Source organism: Lissotriton vulgaris, chromosome 8, assembly GCF_964263255.1.
Source record: "Lissotriton vulgaris chromosome 8, aLisVul1.2, whole genome shotgun sequence".
Lineage (NCBI taxonomy): Eukaryota > Metazoa > Chordata > Amphibia > Caudata > Salamandridae > Lissotriton > Lissotriton vulgaris.
The window spans coordinates 422,733,004-422,745,511 of NC_141696.1; the positions used below are offsets into that span (position 1 = coordinate 422,733,004).

Consider the following 12,508-nt stretch of genomic DNA (forward strand, 5'->3'; position numbering starts at 1 on the left):
TTATGTTATATTTGTGGTGTTCTTTGTCTAACATGAAATGTACAGAATTTTCTAAATAATTGCTGGATTCAAGGTACAAATAAATATACCGAACATATCTAATTCTAGTGGATGTGTTGCTCATAATTAAGAGCTGTTCTGAAAAATAAGTGGGGGGGGTACTTTTTCTTCATAAATACAATCACTTTTCAAGCATAGTTTATATACTAAGAGCAGATTACTGCATTCTCAGAGCATACTCCGCTTGGCCTCTGGGGTATAATATGTATTTTTGTTAGGGAGGGGGGGGGGCAATCTTGTTTCACTCACTTGCTAAATCAAAAGGGAGGGGGGGGTGGATTGCCTACACACAGATCTGAGCAGATTAGGGATAGAGTTGGAGGGAAAATTAGGCAGTTACAGGCAGGTGGAAAACAGACTTTGAACTACCCCACTCAAGTGAAATTGAAGCAGTCATTGGCAGGTGCGAAACAACAGATTTTGAGCTACAGATACATTTGGGCAGTCACAGGCAGGTAATCCTAAAAAAATTAAACCGTGAAGCGCACAAACAAAACAGCTGAAAATTAGGCAGTCACAGGTAGAGGAAATCGCTTTTAAAGTTTCAGGAAATACACAGCAAAAAGTCTGTCTTTTACCACCTTTTGGTCCTTTGTTCACTGCAATGTTGGCCACAGGGAAGCTGAAGCTCCCAAACTTAGCAAGCTCAGGCTGCTAGGCAGGGAGCTGCTCCTGAGTTCAGAATCTCCTTGGAAACAGACAGGTCAATCCACAATCAGGATTTCTGCAGGTTCTGCAATGTTAGATATTAGGTTTCTGGTTGGCTAGGGTCTGCACCTCGGCCAGGCAGAACCCACCACTCGAGACAGGATAAGGGAGTTACACAAATATCTCATAAATTTTATTTGAAACACTGAGACCACAATCACATAAATCACTTTGATAGTACACCATTGTCATCAACCTAACATTTAGGGTGAGACAGTAACCATGCTACTAGATTACATGAATTCTCATAGGTCATCTACGTCATAAAATGTTAGGAAATAGGCTGACCTTAAAAGCGCGGATATTGACGGTAAAGAAATCAGTTTTGTAAGGTAGGCCAGGGAGCAGGAATGCGGCACGCTACCACCAGTAGTGTGGTAATGCTTTAGGAAATGCCTCCACAGAGTAGGTAAAATCACAGATAGCAGCACAGCGACGAGTAGCCTCAAGAAAGAGGTGGGAGAACGGTCCTCAGTCGGTCCCCAGTAGAGACCAGCTGGCAACTTGCAGTGAGGCCTCTCCGACTGCACAGAGGGGGAGGAGCAATGGTTTCCCCTCTGCTGGGTGCAGTGCACTGCCTCGGTGCGGCTGCGAGGATCCTGCTCCTCTTTTCTTCTGCGAGCGTTTTCACTCTCCACTGCAGCCGGCCTTCACTAAAGATACGCTGCCAGGGCCGGACTGGCTATCGGGCGTTTTGGCATGCTGCCGAGCTGGGGCCTGATTCCGTTGATGGGGACCTGCGTGTGCTGAACGAAATTCGTTTTGCTTTGTTTATTTCGAAGCAGGTCTCCATCAACGAAATTAGCCCCCACCGCAGTGACATCAGCCCCCAGCTTGGCAGCATGCCAAATCACCAGGTAGCCAGTCCAGCCCAGGCTGGGGCCCTCGGCTTTGAGGCTCAATCAGGGCTGGGCTGCAACGAGCAGGGATCCTCAGTGGCGGTGCGTCCATTGTGGGCGATGGGGCGTTGCCCCCCCCCCCCCGCCCGCAGACGCAGCTCCCTCAGTGTGTACTGCTGCTGTGAACCTTAATAAACTGAGTTTACTTCAGTTCAAACTGACGCCGAGGCCGAGGGGACAATGCCTGTCAGTCAGCATGATGCAGGACCGCCCACCCCCTTCAGAGTCTGAAGGGGGTGGACGGTCCTGTGTCATGTTGACTGACAGGCAATGTCAGGGGCAGGCAGCAGCACAGGTGCGCATGAGAGGGGACGGAGGCACATTTTTCAGCCTTGCCGTCGCATGCGCACTTGTGCCTGTTCGGTTTGCGCATGCCATTAGAAGAGCGAAACCTCGCTCTCCTAATGGGCAGTCGGGCAGAAAGCAACCATGCCCTGTGTCAATCCTGGCGCTGCTCCAGCGCCAGGATTGGCTGAGGACGGAGGGCGGGATTTCCGCTCTAGAAGGCGGCAAGGTAAGTTTTCCTGTTGCGCGCCCCTGCGCCCTTTCTTATTCCAATTTCCAAAAGTTAGTAATTAGCCGCTATTGCAATGCAGCCGCCTAATCAAAGATCAGCAGTGGCTGTAACCCAACCTGCGGCAGATCCAGTTACCAGCTCTTATCGCGGAGACGGGGACAATGTGTGTATATACCACGCATCCGCTGCACAAAGTCAATGAGTCACACTGTCACACAGTGAATTGTTGATGGAGCCACGGGGGGGGGTGTCTGGCAGGCCTGGCTGCACAGCTATGCTACACTGCCCCAGAACAGCACGCAGCATCTCCTGAGAGGCTTCGAGGGACCGCTCCTTGTAATTAACGCAGCTTCCTCGGCGTGGGAGATGGACACCCAGTGACCCAGCCTGCCCAGGTACCTTTAATTAATTATTCCGTGGCTAATGCGCGGCGAGTGCCCAGAGAACACTGATGCGCCTATGACAGCAACAGGAGTAGCGCCAGGTCTGCAGTAACGGGTTTTGTATGGAAAGAGTGTGGTTGATAAATTAATATTGATTTGGGTAGTGTATTGCGCAAATGGTGTTTTTGTTAATGAACAGTTTAGTTTGTTAGTTTTAGTTTACCCTGCTGCGGGTGCGTTGTCATTTATGTTTCAACTTCAAGTTACAGCAAAGTGAGACTGGAGGCGTGACTGTCCTGTCTATATTCACAGACTTAATTACGTGTGCGGAGAAATCGGGATGGATATGTTGAGAATCTTGCACCCCTTGAAAGGCTGTGGGGTTGGGAAAGAGTCAACAATGAAACAGGCTGGTGTCTGCAGAGGTGGGACGGCGGAGAAGGAGCCAGTCACTTGTCATGTTCAGGCTGCAGTTTCCGGCAGGCCCGCGTTGCACGGGCTATGGAAGAACAGGTTGCACATTAGCCCTGTGCTTCCAAACTCCCAGTATGGATTGAGCGGACTCAGTCATTCGCATATCTGTCAGTCCAATGTATATGAGCAAGGTTATGGGCTGGCTGAGGCAGAGTTTTCATGCCAGGCCAGTATCCGCTACTACGAGTAAGAGGCCAGTAGGGCTGGGTTAGAGTAAGTTCCATGTCAGGCCTAATCCTCAACATGCAGGGGTCTAGAAGACTGGTTTACAGGAGCATAACATTTTATGGTGCAGCAGGTATAGTGGCACCGGGGACCAGAGGTGTGAGGGCCCATTTGTACCTCAATCACGGCCGTCTTTTGCAGTCCAAGCAGAAGGCAGGTCGGCCCTGTTTAGGTGTTTGCCTTAGGGTCTATGGCACGCTTGCTGCGCCACTGATCGTTCACACATGAGCCAATGGCTTCTTCCAGTTTCCCATGAGGCCTGCCTCCCCACACTTCCAGGGGTGTCCAGAAATGTGTTCGCCGGCATACGCGTGATGGCGTGATTACAAATTAGTTTGAGGCTGGTGTGCTTGTGTGTGGGAAGGTTTGTGTGCTTATTATTGATTTTGTCTAAATTGACTGACCTTCGCTCCGCGTTTTTGGTCAACGGCCCGAGGCCTGGTCGCTTGTTGCAAAACATGAAACCGGCATTCTGTGGTTAAAAGACACATGCTGTTTGGTAAAACTGGCCACCGTTTATCTGCCACAGAGCACAGTGCCGGAACTTTAGGCCCCCCCAGCCCACTCTATATGTCCCACGTGAGTCCAGGAAGACTGGATCCATGCCAGATTTTCGGGATATTCACATAAGGCACACTTTTCTACAATAATTTGATATTTTTTAGATGCAGAGGTTATCCCAAAAAGCTGGCATGGAGCCAAATCTAGCCTTCCTTGACCTAAGCTGGACATTCGAATCTTACAATAGACCTGATCTGTATCCTATAATGTGCTGCTTTTAAATTTCCAAATGCTCAAATGCGTAATTGCGTATTTATCTCAGTAATATGCAGTTCCATGGGTTCGCAGCATTTTACCGATTTATCTTTCATTTAAAAAAAAAGATTCTAAGGCTTTACATTAAGGGCTTCTTTGTGGTTTTAGTTATTGTTCTTTAACTAAAATCAAAATGATCTTTGCGTTTGCTTCGGTGGAACAATCGGATTGAATGTTGTGGCTAGCATCTGCAAGACGACATTGGTGTTACAGGGCGGCTGTGACTGTTAATCATGCCTCCTTAGGTATCTGACTGAGAGACTGCTGACAACACTCAGTACTAAAGATGATAAAATATCAGAGATGTGTCTTTATGGGTATGCTGTGCTGTTATTTCACAGTGTGAATTTGATTCTGTGACTTGAATTCACGGTGCGTTGTTTATGCTGTTCTGCCATGATTTTACTGCTGGTTGTTTCTGTACACGTTTGCAGCGCTTGCACACTGACATGGTATGCTTGTGTGCTGTAGGGTCACAGTGAGCTATTACTGTTGGTTTTCTAAGTTATATGTCTGTCTCAGTAAAATCTTGTTTCTGTAGGTTCACTCATACCTATGGAGTTTTTACATAAGGCTGGCCACGGGCAACAGTAGAAGTGTAGGGCATTCCTTGGCGCTACTGGCAAAGATTGTCCTCTAGAGCTCATAAAAATTGGCAATTTCTTAGATGACAAATAATTCAATTGTATTGCTTTATTAACCTTCCTGCTTTCTCAAATTTGCTTAAAAATGCACCATTTTTCCACTCTTTTTTCAATATGTTATCCCCCGAGGCCCTGGAGGTTGTACAGGCTCACTTGCTACGCTCTCTTGCCGCCGTGCGAGCCGGCAATAATTGGCCGCTCACCACTTTCAAATGTCACCAGCCGCCACTGGGGATCCTTCTTACAGCCACCTCTCCGACTTCGGCGGCTGTTTGCAAGGCAACGCCTAGTACTCCTGTAGCGCTCGCTCCTCTGACGAGTGGGCGCACGGACTCAGCAATCTCTCGGGCTCGTGAAAAGCGGGTGGGTGGCTCAGCCCAGAACTCCAGCCTACGGCGGTTTAACGGCGGCACCCAAGGCGGGTTGCTGTCAGGGAAGGACATGGGAGCCTCCCTCGTGAAGAAAAGCACACAGAGTTCCTAGTAAAGCACAGCACACAGAAACAGTACTGGGAAGTTCCCAAGGAGAACGTGAAGCACAAGGAAGTTACAATATGCACAACACAAGGAGCTTCCAGGAAAGTAAAAGCACAAGGAAGTACCAATAAGCAGTAGGAACTTCCAGTAAAGTAAAAACACAGGAAAGTTTCAATAATCACCAGGAACTTTCAGTAAAGAAATAGATCAAGGATAAGTAGTCACGGGCAGGTGCAAAACAAGACTTTGAACTACAAAACCCACAGTGCTACAGGTAAATTGAGTCAGTCACTGGCAGGTCAATTCAAATATTAAACTATAAATCCTAAAAACAAAACGGGCGAAAATGAGGGTCACGGGTAGAGGAAAAAAACCGCATTGAAACTTTCAGGAAATAGACAGCATGTTAAATATGAGAGTTCGAAAGTAGTGTTATATACCTCGCACCAGCCAGCGTAATGGTATTTACCTCATGTGGTAAATTGTTCATCTATTACTGCTAATTTGCAATGCGGGCCTTTGAATAGGAGCTATTTACCGCACCGGGCAAATCGCTCACTCACTTCCGGCTCCCTCGAAATTAGGGCCAAAGATACATCTTTGTGACTTAGTCTCACCGTAATTTCAGTCCGCTGTTCATATTTAGGTGGATGCTTTCAGTGAGTAAACTGTAGACAAGAAAGACTCCCACCCTGCGTTTCCTTGGGGTGTGCAACGTTCAAAGGCTGAGAGTGACTTGTCCTTTCTTTTTAGCTGCGGGTCTGAAGACACCGCTCTGGTGTTCGCTGTGCAAGCAAGGCAAGCTTCGTCGGCATACACACACCTCCTGAACGAAAACGTTTAAAATCAAATGACTTGCCCCTTGCCTGGAACATAATCCTGCACGGCATGTGGTCAGAGGCCATGGGCTGACTCGCATGAGAAGCGTGGGGATCCCGGCCTTCAAGTCTGACGAAAATCTGTCAAGTCGGCCTGATTAAAGCAGTAGGGAATCGGCCCTAATGAACGATGTGGGAAATATTCTTCTGCAACTTTGGACACAAATATGTGCATGCGCTAAATATTTTGGCTCGTTCGTACAGATGTCAAACTGTTGTAGCTGGTGTAAGGTGGCCGTTTATAGAACGGCCTTATCTGTGTCTCCTAGACTTTTCTCCTTACCCCCAGCGGAGGGGCTGGGGCTTCTGCCCTGCACACAGTATTGGATCTCCAGACGCCCAAATAGAAAGGTGCGGGTGAGAGAGCCGTGTGCTCTGATGCCCACTGAAGCCTTTAATAAACGAGTGGGAAAATAGGGGTCTTCAAGCTGTGGCTCTTATGTCTGCTTCGCGGGTTACTGACATCAAAGGGGCTTATGTTGTGGCCGAGTTAACTAACTCTCCCTGACACCTGGGCAGAGAAAAGAGCCAAACTAGGACATCTAAAAGAAATTCTGGGTACAAGGAGCAAAAAACCAGGGAGAATAATAGAGTCAAATGGCCATGAATGCAACTAATGTAATAAATGCATTGTGATGCATCCTTCCCTTGCCAATGTCTTCTTTATATATGGTTCAAAGACTAACTGAGATCACATGAAAAGGTTCAACCTCATTTTAGATTGGGAAGCTCACACTGTAATCCCTGAATGAACCACCATCTTGTAAGCAGCATAAGGTTTAGCCACACCTCTTCTTTCAACAGAGGGACTTGGTGGGACACAGAAAGAAGAATCCCAAGTTTGCCATCTTTCTTTTGTCCAGTGTCAACCTCTGCAGTCTCACCACTGCTCTTCCTGCCTGCCACTCCTTGCAAGGCAGGTGGCTCCCCTTCAGGCAACTCCAACCACAGAAACTCCACGCGGTCTAAGCAGCGACGAAACCCAACCATGCGGCGAGCGTGGAGTCCAGTGATGCGTTGCATTGCCTCGCAAAAAGTGCACCATCTGCTTCTACAAGCTCACTACCTCAGGTAAACTCCCTGCACAAATCTAACAAAAGCCTGATGAGCCCCAATGTTTTTGTCCTGGTGATGAGTCCCATGGACTTCTGGCCATAATTATCAAAATGTTGACAATCTTTACCCCCACATGACTGGATCTGTAGGAACATTATCTGAACAATCATATGGCAGACGGGACTGTAATGATGTACACGGTCTAATAGTTGGGATGGGAGGAGTCACGGGGTTGGAGGAAGAGGAGGGGCAGAGACAGGAAAGGGGCAGTTAGAGTAGGGACAGGGAACTGGGAACAAGCAAGAAATAAATCTCCTGAACACACAGTACTGGTGTTTGTCGTTATTGATGTTAAGACACGACAGGGACGTTTCACTGGATGCAGCTTGGGCACAGTTGATGCATGGGACGCTGTCACTACTGTCTTTTTCCACTCACTTGTTCTGGATCAGTACACTGTGACGTCAGCACTTGATTCCATTGTTATGAATTGATCAAAGCCGAATGGTTTGGAGCTAAATGAGCTGTGTTACACTGATATAATTACATCAGTGGTCAATTGCAAAACCTGTGTAGAATATGAGAATAACCCAACAGTGCTACATCTGAAGAGTAATGCAAAGTTTAGGCTCTCTTTTTCAAGTAGCTCTCTTGCTGCTTGCATCCTGTGGCATACACGCCTTTGGTGAATAGATTTTTGTGAATACAATAGTCTCTGATGAAAAAAAAAAAAAATTATTTTCTTTAGTTATTTGTATAGTGTGTTGGCCAAAGAGTACATATACCACTTCTAATATATAAATATCATTTCAACAAATGGCTGGGAACCACTGTTCTTAATTGTAATGTATGAAACCAAAGTTCCCTCTCGGAATAAGGGTTGAACCTTTGTTGTTTTTTAAAATTTTTATTTAATGCGATTTTATATAGCGCAAACATTACCCGCTAAATAACAACTGCCTGTCAGCCCCCCACCCCCACCCCTAAAGTTAACCCCAACATTGCAACTGAAATACAAACATCCGCTCAGCAAACTACCCCCCTACCCACCGACTGAATGACCACAGTGACCTCAATGACCTCACCCCCCGCCTACCAATACAGTCCCAGGCCTCCAGCAAATTCCCCCCTATCTCCTTAGGAAAGCGCCACTCGAAAATCGCTTACGACTTTCGACCCCCCCCCCCCTAGGACTCCTGCCTCCTGGGATACCTGAGCACCCCCAGCGCCCCATCCAACGCCTCCTTCAACTGCACTATGTACAATTCCATTCCGTACCTTGACAGGTGAACCCCATCTTCCCTGAAAAAATAAACTGCACCGTAGTGCAATTCTGGGTGCTCCATCCTCCCCACCCCCTCCCTGGCACAAAAGTCCCTCATCTCCCGATTAATCTTCCTCCGAGCCCTGTCTATAGCTCCTGGGTGCTCCGCTCCCCTCCAAACCCGCCTGGGAATAAACTCGGACCAGATCACATGACAGCCCGCTCATTGCTTCTTGATTTCCCTCAGGTCCCTCTTCATTTGCTTGAGCAATGCCAGCCCCTTACACTGCACCAAATCATTTTCGCCCAGATGAATCACCACCACATCCGGGCACACCCCCCCCCCTTGACCAACGTATTCAACAAGGGCAACAACTCATGCCAACGCCTACCCCCTTTCCCCCTCCTGTGACAACGGTATAGCCTTTCATCCAATCCCAAATTGAGTGTCCGATGCCTGTCCCACTCCGCATGTTCTGCCTGCTTGACGAATGAGTGTCCCATCATATACACATTCAAAACAGCCACCTCCGGCCCCGCCACAGCACCTGTAAAGACACAAATATCAAAATCAGGAATCAATGTAACAACACCCCATCCACCTCCCGCAATCTCACATACGTCCAGTAACAATCCGATTTCCACCGTCCCAGCCTCTGTATTTCCTCCTTTCCCCAACCCATCCGTGCCGCCTCTGCCCGAATCCGGAAGGAATGCGTCCCATACGCCATAGGGTCCTCACCCATGTACCGCAGGGCGTGCCGCAGGACCCACAACGCCTGAGCCGCCGTCACTCCGTCACCTCCAACACGACCAAAAACCTCCCCCTCCTTCCTGCACCGGCTCGCCATCAACCTCCTCCCCCACGCCGCGGGACACACCCCCTCCAGACCGCCTGGGCCCAACACCACCCACGTCCCGACCCCCCGCTGGTCCGTCTTTGAGCGACGCAAACGCACCGCCACTTCCTGCGCTCGCAACTCCACATCCTCCCACAACACCCCCGCCCCCCTCTTGTGCCCAGCAGGTCCGACACTCGAAACACCCCAAAGAAAAGCCAGGACATCAGGGTAGAAAAAAACACCACCTCACCCCCACCCCTGCACACCGCAGGCAACGCGCCAATGACTCCTTCCAACAACTCCACCGTGATGGGACATCGCAGCCGCGCTCTTGCACCCTTCTCCCTCGCCCACCCCTCCAGCAGCCGGGCCCCCAATTCCCCCGCCGACGGAGGGTAGTCCCACCACATCTTGCCCATGAACGCCACCGCCGACAACTTGCCCGCAGTCGTCACCCGCGACAGCCCCTTATCCATGAGCGCAAACATGAACCGCACCACCTGCTCCTCGCGCAGCCACCGGTCCCCTCGCCTTACCGCGCCAGACAGCAGGAATTCCTCCCAGGCTTGCTCGTATGCCTTCCACGTGGATACCGCTATGGACGCCTTCACCAGCTGTAGGACCCTGCCTCGCCCACTGACTACAGTTCCTCCGGCACCGGCGTCTTGACCTCCTCCGCCGCCGTGGCTAGCCCATGGAACCTCTCCCACTGTGAACGAGACAACGCATCCGCAATGTCATTGTCCACTCCTGGGACATGGCGCGCCTGAAACAGGATGTCATTCTCCAAGCAACGCAACACAAACACCCTCATCAATTTCAGCACCTGCGGGTCCCGGGCCGACTGTCTGTTCACCACCTGCACGACGGCCATGTTGTCTACCCGAAACAGCACCCGCTTGTGCGCCAGCATCCCTGCCAACACCGTGACCGCCACCACCAGCAGGAACAATTCCAGAAACTCAATGCTCCGCCCTCCTGCCTGCCACTCCACCAGCCACTGCTCCGCGCACCATTTTCCATCCCAGTACAGACCAAAACCACCGCCGCCCGCCGCATTAGAGTACATGGTGACGTCCCACTCCCAATCCTCCGCCGGCGCCATGGGTACTCCATTGAATCGGTCCAGGAATGCCCGCCACATTCGCAGATCCTCCTTCATTCCCGCCGAGAGGCGCACATGGTGATGCGGCAATGACAAACCGGACAACGCCAAACCCAAACGCCGGCAGAAAGTACGGCCCGATCGCACAACACGACAGGCAAAATTCAAATGACCCAACAGCACCTGCACCTCCCTCACCATCACCTTCCTTTTTGCCAGCATTCCGTCCACCAAAACCAGCATCGCTGACCTCTTGTCTTCCGGTAGGCGCGCTTCCATGGCGACCAAGTCGAGCTCGATACTGAGAAAGGACAACACCGTACTGGGACCGCACGTCTTCTCTGGCGCCAGGGGGACACCAAACTCCCCCATCAACCCGGCCAAACCGTCCAGCTGCTGCTGGCAGTCGCCGCCCTGGGCCGCCCCACCAGGAAAAAGTCATCCAGGTAGTGCGTCACTGACTCCGAGCCTGTGCGCCTGGAAAAATCCCACTGCAGGAAAGAACTGAAACGCTCAAATAGCGCGCACGAAATGGAGCACCCCATCGGCAGCGCCTTGTCCACAAATATGAGGCCCTCAAACTGAATTCCCAACAACTGATGATCCGCCGGGTGGACCGGAAGTAGTCGGAAAGCCGACTTGACATCACATTTTGCCATCAGCGCGCCCCTCCCCGCCGCCGAGACGAGCCTCCGCGCTACGTCCACCGACGAGTAAGTCACCGACGCCAAGTCCTCCGAAATATAGGCATTGACCGACTCCCCCTCCGGCCAAGACAAGTGTTGAATCAGCCGGAACTGCCCCTCCTCCTTCTTGGGCACCACCCCGATGGGGGAGATGATCGAACCCGGTATCGGCGGCTCCGAGAACGGGCCCGCCATCCTACCTTCCTTGACCTCCTTGAACAGCTTTTCTCTCACAATGCCCTAGTGTGCATTCACCGACTTCAGATTGTCCTCCCAGCGAGCAATCCGAGGGCCTTCATAGCCCAGCCGAAACCCCTCCCGAAACCCCCGACGCAGCACCGCAGCATCCTCTGCCCGCGGATATGCCGTTAGCCAGGGCTCCATCCACTCGACCTTAACCGGCGTACAAGCCTTTGCCCAGAGCTCCGGATCCCCCCCTCTGGCACCCCCCTCCCTCCACCCTGTCCCCCCCCTGCCTGGGCGCCTCCCTGGGCGGGCTGCAGGCCCGGTGGGCCCCCAAGTCCCCAGCAACGCAGCACTGTGTGCCGCCGCCCGCATTTTGAGCACTTGTGCCGGAAACGGCATGCCGCCCTCCCGCACGCTCCTCTATTGAAGTCCCAGCAGGCCCCGACTCCGGCCTGGCTGCCCGACTTCCCCTGCCCCACCCCCCCACGGGTGGGGCGGGCTGTAAAGGGGGGCGGCACCAGCGGCAAACCACTGGCCGTGTATATGGTGCGGCCAAACTTGGCCCCGCCCATCGTCTGCTGGTCCAAATCTGAATCCAGCTCCCCCCATTGCGCCTCTGGGTCCGCCGCCATGCGCGCCCGGAATTCCTCGTCATAGTGGGACCACGCGAAACCGCCGTATGTCACCTGCGCTCTCCGCACCACATCCATGTATTTGAAAAGCGCAACGGACCGGTCCGGGAACTTCTCACAGTACACGCTCGCGTATATTAGGAAAGCCGCCGACCAGTTATTCAACGTCAGCGGCACCTTTGGGCGCCTAGCCAACTCCTGCTCTTCCTCCTTCGACCCTTCTTTAGACGTCAACTCTCTGTGGAGAAGCTTCAAGATATCAATGTACTCCCCCTTCCAAATCTTCTCCTTCGTTGCCAATGAAAGGTGCGCCCCCAGCGGCTTAGTCAGCCCCATGTACGGTAACTTACGCACCGGCACCACACAACTCTCCTTCCCCCCACCCGCAGCGTCCGTCCCATCGACCGCCGCCGACCCGCCACTCACGCCGGACCCGCCGCCGCCCGCCGCCGCACTGTCCGTGCCCACTCCTGCGTCCTGCACATACCGTCCCTGCACAAGCCGCCATCCGTCTTCTCCCTCGCCCCCAGTCCCCACCGAGACTTGCACACAGCGCCGCTAGCCACTCCCCGCTCCATCTCCCGCCTTACCTGGCGTCAAGGTCGGCGTCCTTGCTGGATTCCGCCGCCTCACCAGTGGAGCTGAGGGGGCCGTCAC

General features: G+C 51.9%; 1 protein-coding gene across 1 annotated transcript in view; it reads right to left on the reverse strand.

The window, feature by feature from the left end:
- LOC147697116 (uncharacterized) overlaps positions 1-12,187 on the reverse strand; it is a 53,297-nt gene extending 41,110 nt beyond the window's left edge. The window contains exon 1 of the mRNA XM_086936109.1: positions 11,749-12,187. Coding sequence (XP_086792235.1) covers positions 11,749-12,187 — 439 coding nt within the window. The remainder of the gene's footprint in view (positions 1-11,748) is intronic.
- Positions 12,188-12,508: the final 321 nt, after the last annotated feature.